This window comes from Hoplias malabaricus, chromosome 12 (assembly GCF_029633855.1).
Source record: "Hoplias malabaricus isolate fHopMal1 chromosome 12, fHopMal1.hap1, whole genome shotgun sequence".
Taxonomy (NCBI): Eukaryota; Metazoa; Chordata; class Actinopteri; order Characiformes; family Erythrinidae; genus Hoplias; species Hoplias malabaricus.
The window spans coordinates 12,423,432-12,442,984 of NC_089811.1; the positions used below are offsets into that span (position 1 = coordinate 12,423,432).

Sequence of the window (19,553 nt, forward strand, 5' to 3'; positions counted from 1 at the left end):
AAAGGAATATAAATTCCCCCCAGCACTGGCCTGAGAAGCAGTAGAGATGCTCTCGTTGGAGAGATGGAAGACAGCACTTCCAACAGTCACCCAAAAACAGGAGTCCAAAGAATCTGCTACAGTGTACAAACCTTTACAAATTTCAGAGTGATGTCACTGTTTACCCACTTAGAGAGGATGCACAACAAGAGGAAACGATAGGGAGGAAACCAGCCACAAGCAAACGTTTCTGGACACATCCAGCAAGTTACCATGCATCCTAAATTGAGAAGGCGTCCACTCGGCCACTCCCTCTGCAATCCATCAGGGCAGTTTGAGTCATTAGGGTTTTTGTCGAGTCGTTACTAAAACCCTCTGAGGAAGACAAGCCCCTCTTTGAGGCTGAGTTTAGCCACATATCTGAGGGCTCAGCTCAGGTCCTCAATGCAGAACAAAGTGGCAGATCTCTCTGAAATGCCGCCTGCCACCAATTAGCGCTCTGAACTCTGCCCTTCTGAGGAATGTTAAGCTTTGCTAGCTGCTCCAGCACAGCAGACAATGAAGCCATAGCAAAATGGTCAGATTATGAAGTTGACCGGATCCAATTATCCAAAACAGAGCTTGGTTTTGGGGTGGACTGTCATGTAAATCAGTGCCAGTTTGGATCCAGATTTTAATGGTAGTCTGCTGAGAGAGTGGAGAATCTACAGCACTTCAGCGAATTATGAACACAGCTTTGTCTCTAGAAAGCAATTCATTTACATTCCTAAAATCAAAGGTGCCAAGGTTCATGGTGCAAGGTCACACAATCTCCTTTTCCTCTGGTATTGCTTGTCCCAAAATCTGGAATGGTTCTGTGCTTACCCAGGTCAAGAAAAGGTTCTCTTAATGGTTTGTTGAGCTGGAACCAACAATCCTGTGATGCAAGTTGCAAGTGTAAGGACTCAAATTTGCAGCATATAAATTAGCTTACAACCTTTTTCGAAATGTACATCTAAAAGCATTAAACAAGCTAAACAATGTATGTTTAGTTCTCTTTCTGAATTAGGGATTGTCCATGTCCAGATATGTAATTGCAGGGCTCTCAAACCAGTCGACGTTCATCCTTGAAAGGTTTGCTAGTTCATGGGAAGAACTACTTTGTAGGTGTAAATTATTATTTGTCATTCCCTAAAAATCTCCCTGTGGATGGTTCTTTGGAAAAGTGTTCCAAAAAATCAACTTCAGGGACCCCAAGAAGGATCTTGTACATTCAGGAACCAAGGATTGGCTTTCTGTGATATTGCAATAATATTTCATGAGAGTATAGTATGTTCTATTCTGGGCAATTGTTACTTCTGAGCATCCTTTTTCTTTTTCACACTTTCACATTTTATGTACAAATGTGTGATGCAAAGGATGAATGTCAGCCAGCGATTGAAAGTGCCACTGTCAATCGCCTGATATCAATGAATAAACTTAGCGCCAGTATAAAAAAATGCAGAGCAGGTAAGATGCCAATCTTTGTGATCTGCAATTGCCAGACAGTAAACGTCACCAGTTCAAAATCTATTTTTAATGTCATGACAATATCAATGACATGAAAAATAAAGCAGGAAAAGACTCCAACTTCATCATGTGGAAGTCCCACATGTAAATAGTTTGTTCAAGCAATGCAGTCTACTTAAGGCATTTTGAAAAGAGAAATTCATTTTTTGTTATTTGAATAAACATCATGTTTGGAAGAAACCAAAGTCTCTATGGAATTCCTCTTTGGCCTAACACTATATGCTTTGAAAAGTGAACATAATGATCTCTGTTCAAAAAGGGAAAGGGGCATCCGAATAGCTTTCAGCATAAATTTCAAAGGCCAAGCTCTGTCACGATATAATGTATGAAATCCCATAGCCTGGGTAATCTAAACACTGAAAGAAATGAACACATTTTAAAGCAACATATGTAGCCCTCTAGATGACGTCTTTTTCAGGAACATCCATGAAGAAAAACATCCCACAAGAAGCAAATAAGTAATGAATGTATATTTCCAAGAAATGCAAGAGTCAGCTGCATAAAGTACAATGTTATGTTTCTATGTGTGTTTTTATTTTTTTATCCAGTAAGCATTACATATATTTGAGCAATCTTTAATTTCTATTTCATTAGCATTTCATGTCCTTTCTCAACATTTATGGAGATGAGTTTTACAATGAATAGTGTGTAAGCACATATTAATAGCACACCAAAACAACAATAAGTGAACTTCTAAGCATTAAATTCTAAATCTGTGGCCCCTAAGGCAGTGGACAGAAGCCTCAGGACCAGTATGAAAGCAGCATTAGCTTAGCATTAGTCCTGTTTCTCACTGAAAGAGTGAGAAAGTGACAGACTCCAGTGCCACGCCTAATCAAACCAGAACAAAGAGATCCAGCAGCCAGTGCAAACAGTGCTTGCACACACACACACACACACACACACACACACACACACACATATATACACACACTGCAGGGCAGTCAGCATAGCAATAACACAAACACTCAGAGCCACCCACACACACACATACTTTTGTTTGGTGGACAGCTGAATTCCTCTTCAGTCCACTGACTCTTCAACACTCACCACACACGTTCTCCCTTTTGCAAAAACACCCATACAAAGCCTGAACTGCAAACACACAGTTTTCATACTGTCAGTCAACACACTCACAACACACTTGCCATTTTTATTCTTCTGAAACCATTACAGAGGGAAAGCCATATGTCACGTCAAATCAGACAAAAGCAGCTGCATTAGTCTAGACAGAAGAGATACAAATGACCAGTGGCTTTGTGTTTGGTGTAGAGGGTCCTTGGGGAGATGGGTCTCTTGCACTGACCTCAGAACAGCATTAACCATAAACAAAACACGGACTGTTTTTGCTTCACTGTCAGAAAAAACTGTCACTGTGGTGTTACCCTCAAGGGTACATATTCAGTACCTATAATTAGTTACATAACTGTAACCTGATTCTAATTGTATCTTTGAAAATTTTTTTGATTTCATATGCCTTATTTCATCTCCAGGACTTATGGTCCCCTATTTTGTTCTTTTATTTTACATAGTTCTATAATTAAAGGTGTAAGCTTACAAATATTTACCTCTCTTTCTGTAGAACAGAATGTTATGTACGTTTAGGGAACACAACTGGACTTTAACGCCAGTGTTGTACCTTTAAAGTTACATTTACACTTCAGTGACAATAATGTAACTCTATCGTACCATTTTTCTGAGAGTGTATGATGTGATGGCCTAAAACATATACACCACTGTATGGCATTTTTTAACCCATTCAGTCCTACAGCCTTGTAAGGGGTCTTTGGGGTTCTAAAGTACAAACACTGGTTTTGTATTAAATTGACTCACTCAAAGATCATCTCATAGTGGAAGGACTTTGTCTGGTTACAAGATACTTTTTGAGAGATGATTTTGTCAGGATTGAAGGATGCAGTGGTAAAAGCAGCAGCGCCGGTACGTAAATTTTACATGGAACTGGTGGCACTGAGCATGCTTTAACGGTGCCAATGGGGCTAGGTACAGCTATAGACACCAGGGAGGCCAGTGTGGATTTATGGTTGTTGATGGTAAAGGGTAAGGTAGGACTGTAAAACTGGCTTGAAGTGGGGTGGGTCAGGGATGCCAGACTTCACTGTTGAGCCTTCTGGAGGTGTTGTGGGATTAATTTAGCGAAACACAGACGACCTTTCATTTTGCAGGCACATCTAGTGTGACAGAACATTGTGAAACTAAAAAAAAAGTTTTAAATGTAATGATGAAAATTACTAAGCCCAAATAGGAACATACATTCATTGTCTGTAACGGCTTATCCAGTTCAGTGTCGAGGTGAGTCCGGAGCCTACCTGGAATCATTGGGCACAAGGCAGGAACACACCCTGGAGGGGGCGCCAGTCCTTCACAGTGCAATACACACACATTCACACACACCTGCAGACACTTTTGAGTCGCCAATCCACCTACAAACGTGTGTTCTTGGACAGTGGGAGGAAACCCATGAGGACAAGGGGAGAACATACCAAACTCAAGTGAGTTCCAATGTCATTTCACAGAGTGCCATGACATTTAGCTGAGAAATGGCTAAGAAAATTTTAATATATGTATGAGGCACATTTATTAAAACCATTCTCCAGTGTGACATGACTTGCCTGTAGTTTTTCAGCCTAAAAGTTTTTTTGCCAACCCCCTGCAGTTTTCAATGGTCATGACAATTTTTCTCAAAAGATTGAATCCAAAAGACATTTTTACATTCTCCGAATGCAAAAAAAAATCCAATGAAGAAAAATAAGAGCTAGGTGGTGCAACAGGTAGTGGCACTGCCACACATTTCCAGGCTCATGTGTTTGATCCTATAAAAGGGTAACTGTCTGTGAGAGGTTCTCTGGTTCAGTGCCCTCCCACACGCCCTGAAAGAATACTTTTTTCAATCCTGACAGCAGATCAGCTTTTACATTAGGTTTTCTACCCCTTTTCCACAAGCTCCCAGGGGTCTTGATGAAAGTGGTCGAAATTTCACAAAGATCAAACACCACAGCAGTGTCCTCCTCCTGTCTAAACAGCCCTGTTCAGGACAGCCGGATTTAGCACCTGTTCCTTTAACTAATAATGAGCCACACCCAACTCACCCAGAGCTCACACACACTATGAGGCAAAGAGAGGGAAAGGAACACAGAAGCTCTGTTTTAGTTGTTGTCTCGGTCCTCCCAATTTTTTGCTCTTGTTCTGACTGTTTTTTCATGTCTCCGATCTTGTCATGTCTGTTTTACACAGCTTAACCCCACCTTTGCTTGTGGGTCCAAGGCTGTAATTGGAGATGCTAAGACAAGGAGACATTACAATTCTAATTTGCCTGAGCACAAAATCAGATCGGATTGTTTTACCCCATGTCTTTTGCCTTAAACTGACTGGGTGGACTTGTTTCACACTTGTGAGTGGGTGGGCTCCAGATACACAAATTACTGTGCAAATGCATTAATAAATTGTTTCATAATATTAATTAATTCATTATTTAATGTTCTGCAATCTTCCTGTGTGTCCACAGCCTACTAAAAGTTAAGGCTTTTTTTCATTCCACCTTAAAGAGTGTTCCCAAACATACGTTGGTAGGTCAATTGTCTGTGCAAAAGTGTCCATAGCTATGAGTGTGTGAGAGACGAATGTGTGACACAGTGTGTTGGACTGTTGCCCTGTCCAAGGTGTGTTCCTGCCTTGACCCACTGCAACCCTGAACAGACGATTAGAGACATTAGTTGTAAATACAATTCGATGGATGAACCACTAATGAGAGCAAAGTTAAATACTCAATAAAAATAAAGATTTAAACTCATTACACAAAGGACTCAAAGAAGCCAAAGTTTCATTTTCTGCCAAATTTATTCTGTTATTCATAAATAATGAAGACAAAATCCTTTAAATCCATTAAACTCGCTTTACTCTTGGTAGAACTGCAGTTGTTCAGTGTATTTTAAAAGTAGATCTCCTCACTCATTGTGTCACCAGTATCATAATCGACTCACTCATATTTTCACAGTGCTGTTAAAGGAAAACATCATTGCTGAATGTTTAAGTGTTCACTGACATCCTGATGGATTTCTAAAAGTCAAAATCTGTAAATGTTAAAATGTCTACTGACATCCAGATTCTTTCAGTTGGTGAACCAACCGCTTCTGAAGAATCCCTCAATGGTTAGAAAGCTATGACAATACATTCAGCGTCTACTTTCAATGGTGTTTGGACGGACTCTGGGCCGAGAGCCACTGGGGAAGGCCAGTCTACCCCAGGACCCCTCAGTCTTATTTGCAGACTTCAGTTTGGTCAATACAAATCTAACGAAGCATTAATGACATGAATCTACTCCCCTCACAGCTAAATAATTTGCTTCCTATTTAGCATGTGACTGGCAACCACACATCATTGGCAATGTCCATGATTCCTCTGGCATAGCCCCTTTGCTTGATTTCATGGCTTAGACGCCCGCGTCCATCGGCACAATTCTCAGGTCAGTGGGACTGCCTCTTGTTTTCCATTGGTCACGTCCATATGTCCATCATGGGATGACATTCTTCCGGCCTTTCTGAAGGCTTCTGTACTCATGTCCAACTCCTAAAAACAAGCCGACTTGTTGGCACCATCCATATTCCATGTGTCCATCACTGAGGGCACAATACGATATATTTCTAGTGTTCTTGAAGGCTGTTGTCTTTATGTCCAACTAGAAACGTCAACAGGTTGGCACCAACCAATATTCCAAATTTACATGGAATTTACATCCAGTTTTTTTGGAATTATTTATATCTTGCATTATTGAGTACATTTGTCCTCATTTTTAAAAAACAAACTAGCACTTTATATGGTCTATGTTTGAATATTAATACTGGAACATCACAACATCCTTCAAAAATCAAGCCATTTCTTTTTCAAGCTTTCCTGATTGTGAAGTTTCCATACTGGAAAATCCATACTCCACCTCCAAACTCAGCAGACATACTTGAAAGCTTGGGTTCATCATTGTGACCAACTGAAAGTCCAAATTCAATAGGATGGTATCCCCTATATTATATCTGGAATATCCAAATTAGGACATCCGAACATCACAACTCAACCTGGGACATTTTTCCAGCATTTTTGGAAGCTCTTTTCTTCACAGCTGCCTTCAAACTTTTGGCTTTACTGTTGTTCCTGCTTTTCCCATGTTGGGGGCTTATAGCCCCATTCGATTTAGTGCAGAATGGGCTGGCCCTGTGTTTACCGTCCCAAAACGAATAGTGCTGATAGAACAAGAAAGACGGCAAGAATGTAACTCCGTGTCTGACCGATGCTGGCAGCAGAACTGTAGGCTTGACTCCGTGTAAACACTGCATTAGTGTGATTAGTGGGTACCTCCACGTTACACGCCATGCCTTCACAACATGATACACACTCCTGAAAGAGAACAAGAGACGGATCATAAACCAAAATCAAACCTGCAGTGCTTAAATTGACTTGATTTAATTGACTTACATATCAATTAAATACATAGATTTGAAAATATTGTATTTTATAATGAATATATGTTTTATAATATCGAATTTCATTCTGCAATTTGCATTATTTAATAATAAATATAAAGAATGTTTAATCCTTCTTCTATGAATACATCTTTAGAATACAGGTCTGAATATGTAAACACTGTGTGTAAAATTTATGTTGTGCAGGTGTGTGTGTGTGTACTCACAACATGGTGTGTGTTTCCATGATGTTGGCAGCCTGCTGAGTTGCAGTCCTCCAATGCCGCACACCTTTTTGTAACAAACTTGGTTTTTCCATGGTGACCGAAGTGATGTATTGTCATACAGAACTGTGTATCTGTGAAAGAGAAAGCAGGCCTCTGTTTTATTTTTACATATAATTTACATATTAATTAAAAAGCAGGGACCCCATAGCCTATATTTCATAGACAGCTACTCATCCAAAATTTCTAGTGAAATGTAGGATAATAATAGGTAATCTGTCTACTTTTCGCTGCTGCAATAACAGCTCCTAGTCTTGTGGGCAGGCGTCACAATAGATGTTTCTAGAAGGATTTGATGGCATTCAACAATAAGGACATAACTATGGTCAAATACGGATGCTCACCATACATCCAAACATATTGGGTGGTAGGCACCATCACCCCTGAGAAGACAGCTTCCATGAGCACATCCCAATGTGGGTGGATTAATACCCTTCTAGCTAATGCTTGACATTGGGGAAGTTGACCACAAGTCATTGGATCCGAAAATGGGTTGGTGTGGGGGCATGGCACTATTGCCGGGGTGGGGGGGTTGGGGGAACAGCAAGGTAAATGAATGACGCATTTCATTTGTATTAGGTGATTTGCCACTTTTTTCAAAACAATGTTTAAAATAAATTCCAGTGGAGTTTGAAATCAAAAACCTGTACATTTCTGTCATGGGGCTCAAACATATTGTAATATACTACTACAATGGGGGCACTGCAGAAAACTTGGGGAACCACTGTATTAGGCTCTTTGTGGCTACTCCAGTGTTTTCCATTGACTAATGGATATTTTCTTCTGGATATGGATATATGACACTGACAATAACATACCTGTGTCAATAATGGGTTCAGCTTAGAATAATTCATTACTTACAATTTACAGGCATGCAGAAATCCTTATAGACTTGGTCACTTACTCTGTGGACACCACTTGTCTTCTGCCCAGCGGTTACAATTGTAGTTATCTGAGGCCTGTTCACATGTGAAGCACTTGAAGCTCTTGGGGAACGGAGTAGCTGCAGATATGATGTCTGTGTTACTGGTATGAACACACTGTAATGGCAATACTATTTTACTCACTTATACCTCTCCAGGTATTGGGAATTGAGCTTAGTTCTTTGTTCATACAAAACGTACACATACACTTAAACATTCATCATAGGTTTAACCTAAAGTGGCTGATTCTACTTATTATAAGGTGAATCCAAATATTTATGGACATAAAGTGTATTTTAACAGAATTGGACCTGCACTCTATATTGAGGCTTATGTGTCTTAAAAGTCCCTAATGGGTTAAAATATATTTCACTCACCATCCACAGGGGGTCTGATGTTGTAGAAGTTGATGCTGTCACATCTCACCACAGCCAAAAGAAATCTGGTAGCAACGATGAAGTACATGGTTGTGGGGATGGCCATCTTTACAGAACTTTGTGTACACACCTGAGATAAAGGAAATAAGGTGAATACAAATGCAGATTTATATCAAATGATTTTCAAAATCTCAAGGCCACTGCTATGACACATTCTAAGATTTTCTAAATAATACCAAGATATGATAGACTGCTAATCACAAACACACTATTAGCCTATATGGCAATGTTTGCTGGCATTGCAGACCTGAACAGTTAAGCCTAATTTACTTCTGCGTCGACCCTATGCTGTAGGCTACGCATTGACGTGAACCCTACTCCGTACGCTACGGAATAGCCTGATGCACACATCTCCAGAAATTTAAGACCATAGACTGTGATTATTTAGAAGTCGGACAGACATTGTTTATGCAGAACTGAAGAAGTACAGAAATGAACTCTTCTTCTCCACACACACAGATTCAAATAGCAGCACATTCATAGCAAGATATTCCCTCAGACATGGTATGGGTTTCAGGGATGAATAAATATAATGAACAAAGGAAAAATGTGGAGGTCTCCAAGAAAAACTCAACGAGTTTAATACTCCAAGTGTAATGTGCTGTCCACTAGTGTTCTCTTGGCTTCTGGTGTGAAGCATGTGCTTGTCCTCGCACTCCCAGGCTGGTGCCATTGAGTCCTATTTGACAAGTGGAATTGGCAAATGAAAAATGTATGTAAGGAAAATGATAGAGGTACGTTGCATATCTAAAATCATCCAGAGCATTCTGAAGGCTAAATTATTTTCACACTTAATGGCTTAAAACTGTGTAAATGTGATTTTCCAATAAATTATAACCAGAGCAGCATAATTTCATACCCTAGAAATGACTTTTATACTAGGGTAAAACAACTGACTTTTCAACAAAACTTTTAGAAGAGCAGTCGAACATCTTACAAAATCTAGCATCGATCAGCAGAAAACTGAAGTGTGTTCCACCATATTCTGCTCTAAAATAAAATTCTAAAACTGTAAATTCAGTGACCAAACCCAAATCAGCACAAAACAATAAAAATTTAAATGAAATACAAAAATTAGTGGCACATTTTTAAGTTTATAGCAGAATTAAAATTAGCTTCCTTATATACATTACACAGAGTGTGTGAGTGAATGTGTGAGTGTGTGTATTGCCCTGTGAAGGACTGGCGCCCCCTCCAGGGTGTATTCCTGCCTTGCACCCAATGATTCCAGGTAGGCTCTGCACCCACCGTGACCCTGAATTGGATAAGCACTTACAGATAATGAATGAATGAACGAATGAATATACATTACGCATCACTAATGGCACTTTTTTTTTGCACGGAACCTACATGACTCTACGCGATTCTGCACGGCTCTTTTTCATTTCCACTGACCAAATCTGGTACCTGGCCTCTGGAAGCAGGTAGGTTTTCAGTCCCAGCCTGCTTGGGGTTCCAACCATGCCAAATAGGTACTAAACGGTGATGTGTAAACCCGCCGAGAGCTGATTGGCCAGAGCCATGTCAATCACCACAAAATGCAGAGCTCATTCAAATCCAGCACAAACTCACAGCTTGTAAAATCTCTTAAGTTACAGCAGCTTTCACGTTTATTTTTATCAGACACAAAACGGCAACTCATGACTTTACCTCGAGGTCTTTTGAAGAGGTTTATATGCTCCTTAGGCTGATGGCTGATGCAAATTTACAGTGAAAGCCGAACATGCAACGAGTAAAACTGATCTGTGAGAAATGGTGCGCAGAGCCATGTTTAGTTCAAAAAACTAAAACAGCACGCAAATACACAATGAGTAAACAGCGCCTAACCTTACTGCTGCCATTGTTTTTTACCGCAATTCCTGAGAGATGGGGTTTTGTGACATCACCGGCCCCATTTCTAAAGGAGAGCCCTGCTAGTGGAAAAGCAACAAGCTTTAAGTGTGCAAGTCGAGTTGTGAAGAGCCAGACCCATGCGGTGGAAAAGCACTATAATATAATTAGAAGTGGTAAAAGATTTTTAATTTAAAATTCTCAGGACTTATACAAATTTAGTACATGTATTTTCATAATAGGCTTTAAGTGAATTAACTGGGTAACGTATATCAACCTGCAATATGTCTCTTTCAAGCACTGACTAATGGCCTTCGAGCATAAATTGAGTAGGGAGACTGGAGTGATTTAATAGGTTAAGGTCAGGATAGCACTAAAGGTTTCCTCTGAACCACTTAATACCAATAAAAGAGAGACACCACATGTCAAATAATGTAAATAACCCTCACCTGACCTCACAAAGTGCCCTTCAGGCAAGAGACGGCTCTAAAAAATTCTTAAAAATCCAGTAGTTAACAGTGTACTAGCTCGGACAAGCTACAGGTTACAAAATGTACAATTGGCAGTGAGCATTGTGCCATTAAGCTCCAGAACAGCTTATTAAGTTGCTTGCCTTTCTATAAAGATTAAAAACATTCAGTGCAACACAAATGAGTGCACTTAAAGTAGATGAGTTCATTAACTCTATTAGGGGTCAACCAACTTTTGAGTATACACAACCTCAATTCCAAAATAATATTTGGGACCATTTCATAAAAAAAAAAAAACTTATTTAGAACTTGATGGCAGCAACACATCTCAGGAAAGTTGGGTGGAAAAGTCAGTGGTACTAATAAAAAACAGGGGTTGAAGTTTATGATGAGGAGTAATAAACTACGTATAGACATACTACTGTCCCACACACTTCAATGCTAGCAGGACAGTTTCACCACTGTGCTCAGTATTATCCACTGTGGGAACATATTTGCTCAAAGATTATCATGTGGTGGTCTTTTCCATTGAAGAAGGGGGGGTCAACTGAGAGGCCACTTTTATAAATGTACATTTAGGGGTTTCTGATAAAATGTTTAAGACATATAGGTACATAGAGGGACAGTAGGAATACTCAATAAACTGGAAACCGTGTGTACCCAGTAGGGTTCCGCCCTAAAACGTCTTATCATTTTAAGCCTTATTACTCACCAGTAACATCATTAACATCTGTGTCTCTGACGTCCTTCCATAGTCAATCAGTGCTCATTCTTGCAATCAAATACATAGCTTAGGTCATGTTTTGTTTTGGATGCAGTTGCTATGAATGATATCACTGATCTCAACTTGATAAATAAATTTTTTTCTAAGAAAACTACAGAGTAAAAGAGGCCCGATAACATATCTCAAAAAATATCTTCAAAGATTTCTAATTGCGCAGTATTCAAACACAATGTGCAGCACCTGTATCAGCTCTTTAAGGCAATGTGTGTGCTCAGGATATCACTAAATAAAGAACAAGTGCTATATGAGGTCATGAGAACCTGCTCAAAAAAGACTCTATCAAAGAACTTTGATTAACTTAGACCTAAAAGCCTTGATAATATCATATATAATAAATAAACCGAGCAATAGAGCTAAGTGTAAACACTGCCCAAAAAAAGTCTGGGGACATCTGGGGACCAGGATACAATAATGTATGATTTTTTACTTTGTTACATTTCTACTTTAGTAAGAAAACTGACCATGTGGTATCGAAAACAGCTAATAAAAAACTTTAATAATGACAACAATGAGCAGTTAAGTTAAACGGTTTTCCATACATTATTATACTAGTAATTTAGCAATTTTAAGGCAAGGATAAAAATATTTAAAGGTCATTTCAATCATAAAAACCTCATAAGACAGCAGTATATATTAGAGAGATAATAACAGTACCAATGTGATTTAAAACTGGCTACTAAAATGAGTGGAAAATGCAAGCATGGATAACAAGAGAAAGAGAGAGAGAAAAAAATAATTAATCAAATCCTGAAACAAATCTAGCCTAATATAGCACACAAATGCCTCTAGGCCACAAAATGCAAAGCAAAAAACCCTAAAGTCACACTCTCAGCTGACCAGTCCTTTCCCATGAGAAAAGGTTATCTGTAGCTGTGATTTAGTGGCAAGTTGCAAGTGACACAGCATCAATGTTGATTTTTGTCTGCCATATTATTTGATATTTTATATTAAATTATATTGATATCTACAAAAACATGCTACAATTTCATGTTAATTAGTCCAAATGTTAGTTCCTGTTGCATTTTGTTTCTATCCTCAACAGCGTGGCACCCGAATAATGGAGGAGAAGTCTGGACTGCTGTTTCATAATTTCTTAATCTGTATAATGTGTCTTTGCATATGTACAAAGACCATTGAAAAACACGAAGAAAGCTATGGATATTGCTGCTGTCTCTGGTAGTTGGTCAAGTTTGTCTTGTATTAATTAATCTATTTTCCCTCCAAATACAATTTGAAGCAGGAACTGCACAGTCAATATTAATTAGCATACAATATACACGATTTAGATTGTTACACCTTTAAAGTTTTTTAAAAAATGTAATCAATTAAAATGAATGGTCAGAAATTGACACAATACATACGCACATATACACATCTAATATGCAAGAAACAAATACAAATATTACTTAACAAAAATTGTTTTGAAAGCCATATTGATGCACTCAGTTTTGGCTGAAACTCAAAATTTTTGAAATAGAAAAAAGTCATATTTTCATCTCTTGATAAAAAGCAGTGGTTGATTCAGCATAGTGGGTAACTCTGCCTTATTTTTTTTGAAGACTGAGGTTAGATTCTCTGCTCGGATAAGCACTCCTTATTTCACCTTTAGTTTAAAACACACTCTGAATGTTTTCTTAATATTAAGTTTCTTCAAATCCACCAATACTTCCTTGTTTATATGTTAAAAAGCAACAACTACCAAACATGTTTTGTCTCATGTAAACCTCAAGCTCTGTTACAGCACACTAGGCCTTTTTTGCCAAGTCTGCACTTAAAGGTTTCTCTTTAGATCGCCGTGGTCACCTGCACAGTCACTCTAGAGGTTAATCATTAAGGCTGGACACAGTGACCATTCAGAAAGGATTTCAATGCTCTGCTGCTCACTTGTAGGACCCAGAGCTTACTGAGATTACACACTTCTCATACATGTCGTTATACTAGAACCAGTCAGAGGTGAAGAGGTTGTACACTCCACTGCAGAGACTGGACTGAAGAAACACACGCTACAGCTGAATACTCCTTCAAACAACCGTTTAACATTGTGTAACACTTTTGTGATGATGTATACTGAAAGGGAGAGAAAAAAAATACACGCAGTCTGGAATATATTGTTGGGGTTGGCATGAATTTTGTGCTGAATAAATATTTCTTCTGTTGCCCATGTCTGGATAAGTGCTGATTATTAGCCAAAATAAGCAGGTGTAGCTGATATCACAGGGATGATGATGAAAGATATAAAATCTTGAATCCTGTCAAACTGAACGATGCAGGATATATTTCTGAGCTGTAAAATAGAGTATGACATTGCCAAAAACAAACAACCCCACTCAGAAACAAAACAAAAATAAACTCTGCTGTAGTTTTACGACAGAAAGCCTTTTTTATAGTAAAAAATTTAAATAAATAAATCAAAACAAATCTTAGGACAGCAAATGCCCTGGCAAATTGACAAAATTATCACTTTCACAGAGAGATCATTATTCTGAGAGATCAACTCATCTTCTGAAACTTCCCATCCTGTTCAGTGTCGTAATGGATCTGGAACCTACCTGGAATCACTGTGCACAAGGCAGGAACACTCCCTGGACATAGTACTCATGTTGAAACGTATACCACTTTACTAGCTATCTTTAATCAGAGTGGATTGTGAAGTGTGGGCTGGATGCAGCCAAGGGAATGTAAGAGAGATATGACCTTAACAAGTTTGAACTTCCCTCCAAAGTTTTATAGGACTTAACTGGGCTTCTTAGTTTGGCACTAGAAAGCTTATAAACTTTAACTTTCAGAAACTAAAGCTATCATAGCTGAACATAATGTATACAGCTATTACATCAACTAGCATTGACAAAACTGAACAGATCTTTACAAAACCAGAATTATACACAATATGTCCAGGCTATTTCTATAATTTTCCTAAAGACATCATACTCACTGCTAAACGTAAGCTAAAGGGATATAAAGCCTACCAGCATTGGGCTGCGAAGCTGTGGAACTGTTTTCTAAAGAGCTATATCTATAAGCTTTGGGGTGAGTTTGAATGGTGTTTGTGATCCAGAACCAAACATCCTACATCAGTACCTGACCTCCTTAAAGCGCTCGTGTTAAAGCCATCAAATACCAACAAAAATGTTCCAAAGAGTAGTTTAGAGAGGCAAATGAGGGAATACCACTGTGACCAATATTTATTTGGATATTAGTCTTCCATGCAGATTCTAAAACTGAATCAAATGTAAATCAGCTAGGGATGACTTGTTGACTGACTGGTTTGGAGGCAGAAAGTAACACCTCCTGCTCCGCTATCTGCACTAGTGCTAAATTCTTTGGTGTGAATCTCTTCACGTCAGCTGTCCAGCCTAGCACCTCAATAATGGACACAATTCTCAGTGAAATTATCCTGTAAGATGGCAACAAACAAGATACATTTTCATAATATCCTCAAATACATTAAGTTCTAGCTAAATGATCACTAACAGATATGCACTGGGGCTAGTACTAGTCAAAATATTGGATTTTATTTATGACATCTTTGGTTATTGTATGAGTGAACAGGTGTTACTGTCAATATTATCCATCTGTAACCAGATTTCCTTCCCTAATACATAATGAAAAGTTAGTCTCATATGTAGTAAGTAAGTCTCATATGTAGGCGTGTCCACAGTTTTGATTGGTTTCTGTAGATCAGCTTGGTTTGCTGCTGCATTGCTCAAGACCTGAAACAAGACTAAGATGACAAACCCCTACTAACCCATTCAGCATCATTCCACAGCTTTAATAATCATGTGAACAGACATAAGACCTTACCTTAATGTAGTTGATTAAAGGCTCAAGTGAACAAGTGGAGGAGAAGGTCTGGTTTAGAGCAGGAAGTTGCTGATTGACCTGACTCAGGATTTCAAATGAAGATAAAAATTCCTGAGAGCAAGCTTCCTCTTTAGCCCTTCCCTAAAGTCTTCTGATTGGATGACTGCAGTAGTTTAAGGGGAGGCTGGGGGGCCGGTTTGTGAAGTAACACGGAAGTGTTAGGGCAGTTCGGCCCAGGTAATCACCATTCAACCACCCACACACACACACAACTTGTGGGGGAGGGAGATGTTCAGGCCATTCTTACCATCTAAATGATCTGGGGCCTATCTCCTAAAGCAGGATTTATTGCTTATCCAGCTAGCCTTAAACTTGGGTTTTTTGGTTTGCACATTTTAATGGTTTAAGACAACAATGTAATTTATACTATGTGACCAAATGTATGTGGAAACCTGCCTTTAGAACATTTCTTTTGAAATGAAGGGTATTAATGGTTAATGGTTAATTTTAATTAAAAAAATACTTTTTTAATATAAAATTGAGAATATATTTCCTCACAATTTGCCACATTTCCAGTCTGTCTGCATGCTGAAAACAGGTCCAACATGCTTACAAAGCCCCTGAGAACGGCAGAGAAAATGCACCTGGAGGTGCTTAGACGTCAGAAAGAATATCATGAATATCATAAATATCATGAAAAGAGATGAGGATATTGCTCTATCCATGCTCCACGGGTGCATTTTCTTTTCCGTTTTCCATGACTTAAGGTGGAAGTGATTCTAAATTTGGGAGAATACTAACTGCATAAAAGTTAAGAGTCCAAAAATGCTACAACACTAAACATTGAGTTACAATTGAGTTTCTGTGGTGGTTCAAACAGTTAATAAAACTTACAAACAACAGTTGCTTTCTTTCCTCAAAAATACCATTCCGCCTTAAAAGACGCAGAGCTTCTGACTGTAAACAAATCAGAGGGAACAGCATTTCCCCAGAATCATTGATGCTACCTTTAACAGTGAATATTTTCCTTGTTTCTACACTAACAGCTTTTACTCAGGCTTATATAAGATAATGGAATTAGATGTGAGCACATGTTGACCGGTGAGTTTAGCCCATCACTGAATTTAGGAAAGGTAAAATAAGTCTGATTAGGCGTCTTACGGTGGTAAGATACGTGTTTGTAACTACATCAGCATTCCACTCTCCAAACAGGAATCAAGATGTTAGCATTTTTTCCCAGGATTCCCTTTAGAGTGAATAAGAACAGTTCCCATGACAGTTAAGGAAGAGGATGGGGAGCCATAATTGGTCACAAACATGCTCCCAGCTGGAGGGTGGCCATTTTAAGGGGTTTTATAGGCTTCCAGCTCAGGAGAGATCCAGAGGTTTGCCTGGAGTCAAGCACCTGATTGTACACACACTTCACATACTTTGTAGCACTTATATACAGATGTAACCAAAGGGAATTTAGTGCATTCAAGCAAACAGTAGGGAGTTCTGCACTTAAATGCAGATTCCTGACAGAAAGTGGCTGAAGATTAGGGTACACATTTAGGAGGAAAATCCAAAACAAGTAAATAAGAAGACAAATAGAATACTTGGGCCCTAAGCTTCTTAATAGAATGCAGTCTGTTCCACCTTAAATAGTGCAGCAGTTACATTCTAGCTGCTTAAAACTTGTTTTATTAATTTATAATTCCACCTTAAATATTGCAGTAGATGCTTTCCAGTGCCTAGGCACCAGAACTGAATAGAACAACTTGTGCCATGTCAAAGGTGCATACCTATGGACCCACCATGACTCTGACTGAAGGTTTTCTGTTCTTTTGGGTGGCAAGTGACCACTTGGGTTTCACAGGGGTCTGTCAAATTTGGTGAGGGAATGCTAAAGAAAAAATGCTCCTTAGGAAATAACAGAAAACATATCACCCAATAAACTGAAATCATAGTGACCACAAGTACAATGTCTTAGCAAAATATGGCTTTCTGATCAAATGTCCAGCAAATACAATACTGTTTTTAATAAACTGCCATGGCTTAGCTCATTTCTCTAAAGACACTGCTACCAACAATGCAATGCAACTATAAGCATCTAAGAACATTTAGAACACTGATGAAATCTATTGACAAATATCTCTCAGTGATGTCCCAGGGCACAAGGGTATAATTACTTCTTTCTATCCCCTAAGGCTGCAACAGTAAATATATGCATGTGCAATCTCCAAGCCATCTGTAAATGCTTCACTCGAAAGGGTTTTATTGTATCCTTTGAGGTTCACGCATTCCTGGTGCTCCGACAAGCTTGGAGCTGAATCACGGAAAGCATCCTACAGCATTTAAAATTTCCTAGCATTTACAACACACCATCTTTTGAATAGGTTTCCACATAAAAACACTTTTTATGCTCAGATAACTTTGATAATTTTAGGTGTGATGTTTTATAAGTTCTTTCCATCCATAACTACTAGGGATACACTGAATTACATGGGAATTCTGAGCCAATGCCGAAATCCAATATTTTACATGTACATATATGCTGATGCCAACATACACTATAATAAAATACAGAAAGATACTCTGGATTAATATTACACGCAAATGTAACATTTATTCCCATAATATTTTAGCTTTCAACCCTCTGTAAGCAAACAATAAAATAAATGATAAGCTTATCTTAAAGTAAATAATGTGGACCTTTAGCAGAGTAACTATTTAACAATACAGTAATACAGAAATAAGAAAGCCTGCCTTTGTGCTCTGCCACACTGTCAGTGTTGGAAAAATCTCAGCCTAACAATGTTTTTCCACAGATTCATCTAGAATAAAAATAAAGCATGAGCAATTATCGGTTTGAAATAGCTGCAAAATCTAAGCATCGGCCCAGTGCCAATAATCTTTAAAGAAGCAACTATCTGCCGATATTGATATAATTCCAATATTATAGTGCATCACTAGTAGCTACTTATGTTTTGTGTGATAGGCACACAAAAAATCTACATCTACATCATATGGACAAAAAAGTTTAAAAAATTCCCAGAGTAAAGGTTATTCACAGGTAGATTTTCCCCATTTGCTGCAGTAACAGCTTATTTCCTCCTGTGAAGGCTTCAGACAAGATCTTTGAACACTGCTCTGAGGATGTAATGGCATTCAAACAAAAGAATACTACTGAGGTAAGGTACTGATATTGGAAAATTGATGACTATGAATGACTACACAAGCTCATTTATGAATGAGAATGCTAACTCACCAGCAAACTGGCATGCCTTGCCTTCAGGGGAATGGCCTTCCTGCCAGAAAATACACTTCCATATAAAGAAAGCCAACTGGATTCTTTTTTGGAGAGGAGGAAGTGGACCTTTCTCTCACAGTGTGAAAAGTTCTAATACTGAATATTTAACAGCTGATGTGCTGACAGACCACTAACACCATAACTACCTAACTCCACCCACTGCCAGATTCATACACAAGCTTGTAGTTATTGGAATGCTTAGGTCATTGTATCACTGACAAAAGAATCAGTCTAAAATAGAAGACCAAATGTAGATGCTGTACAAGTGCCAGGGTTGCATCTAGGACTGCACTGATATGGTATTTCTGGACCAGTTCTAAATGCTGCAGAGTGGATGGAGATTAAACTAATCTATAATAAAGTTGAACCAAATTTACACTATGATCATAGCACTAGTGATCAGGGAAAAATTTTTGTTTGCGTGTCATTCATTTCTACAGAGACGGACAGTAGTTTATCTAAACTTAATGTTAAGGAGAGGCAGGTTTTGCAAAACAGTGCATCCAACTGCAACAGAAGAATCCAACTGTTCTGTATTTCACGAAGGAAATATTTTACACTCCACAGAGCAGGTCACCCACATGAAGTCACTGCATCTCCCACATCAAATCACTGCATCATTTTGGTCCAAAAAACTTATTTTGCTTAGAAACAATAGCAGCTAGAAATTGGCTAACAAGAACCTTGTTTCACCAACCCCTACAAGATAGTGGTCTCTAATTAAGAGATCAGTCAGA

The 19,553-nt window shown here is 38.6% G+C and overlaps 1 protein-coding gene across 2 annotated transcripts in view; it reads right to left on the reverse strand.

The window, feature by feature from the left end:
• Positions 1 to 5,420: 5,420 nt before the first annotated feature.
• The window catches only part of lypd6b (LY6/PLAUR domain containing 6B), a 36,656-nt gene continuing 22,523 nt past the window's right edge, over positions 5,421 to 19,553 (reverse strand). Inside the window, exons 1-5 of one of the 2 annotated variants that reach the window (XM_066641126.1) lie at positions 15,525 to 15,598; positions 8,580 to 8,709; positions 8,184 to 8,282; positions 7,223 to 7,353; positions 5,421 to 6,930 (exon numbers count right to left, since the gene is read on the reverse strand). In XM_066641126.1, coding sequence (XP_066497223.1) covers positions 6,754 to 6,930; positions 7,223 to 7,353; positions 8,184 to 8,282; positions 8,580 to 8,685 — 513 coding nt within the window. In that variant the 5' untranslated portion in view covers positions 8,686 to 8,709; positions 15,525 to 15,598 and the 3' untranslated portion in view covers positions 5,421 to 6,753. Of the gene's footprint in view, positions 6,931 to 7,222; positions 7,354 to 8,183; positions 8,283 to 8,579; positions 8,710 to 15,524; positions 15,599 to 19,553 lie in introns of those variants that run through there. The other variant, XM_066641125.1, reaches the window with a different exon arrangement.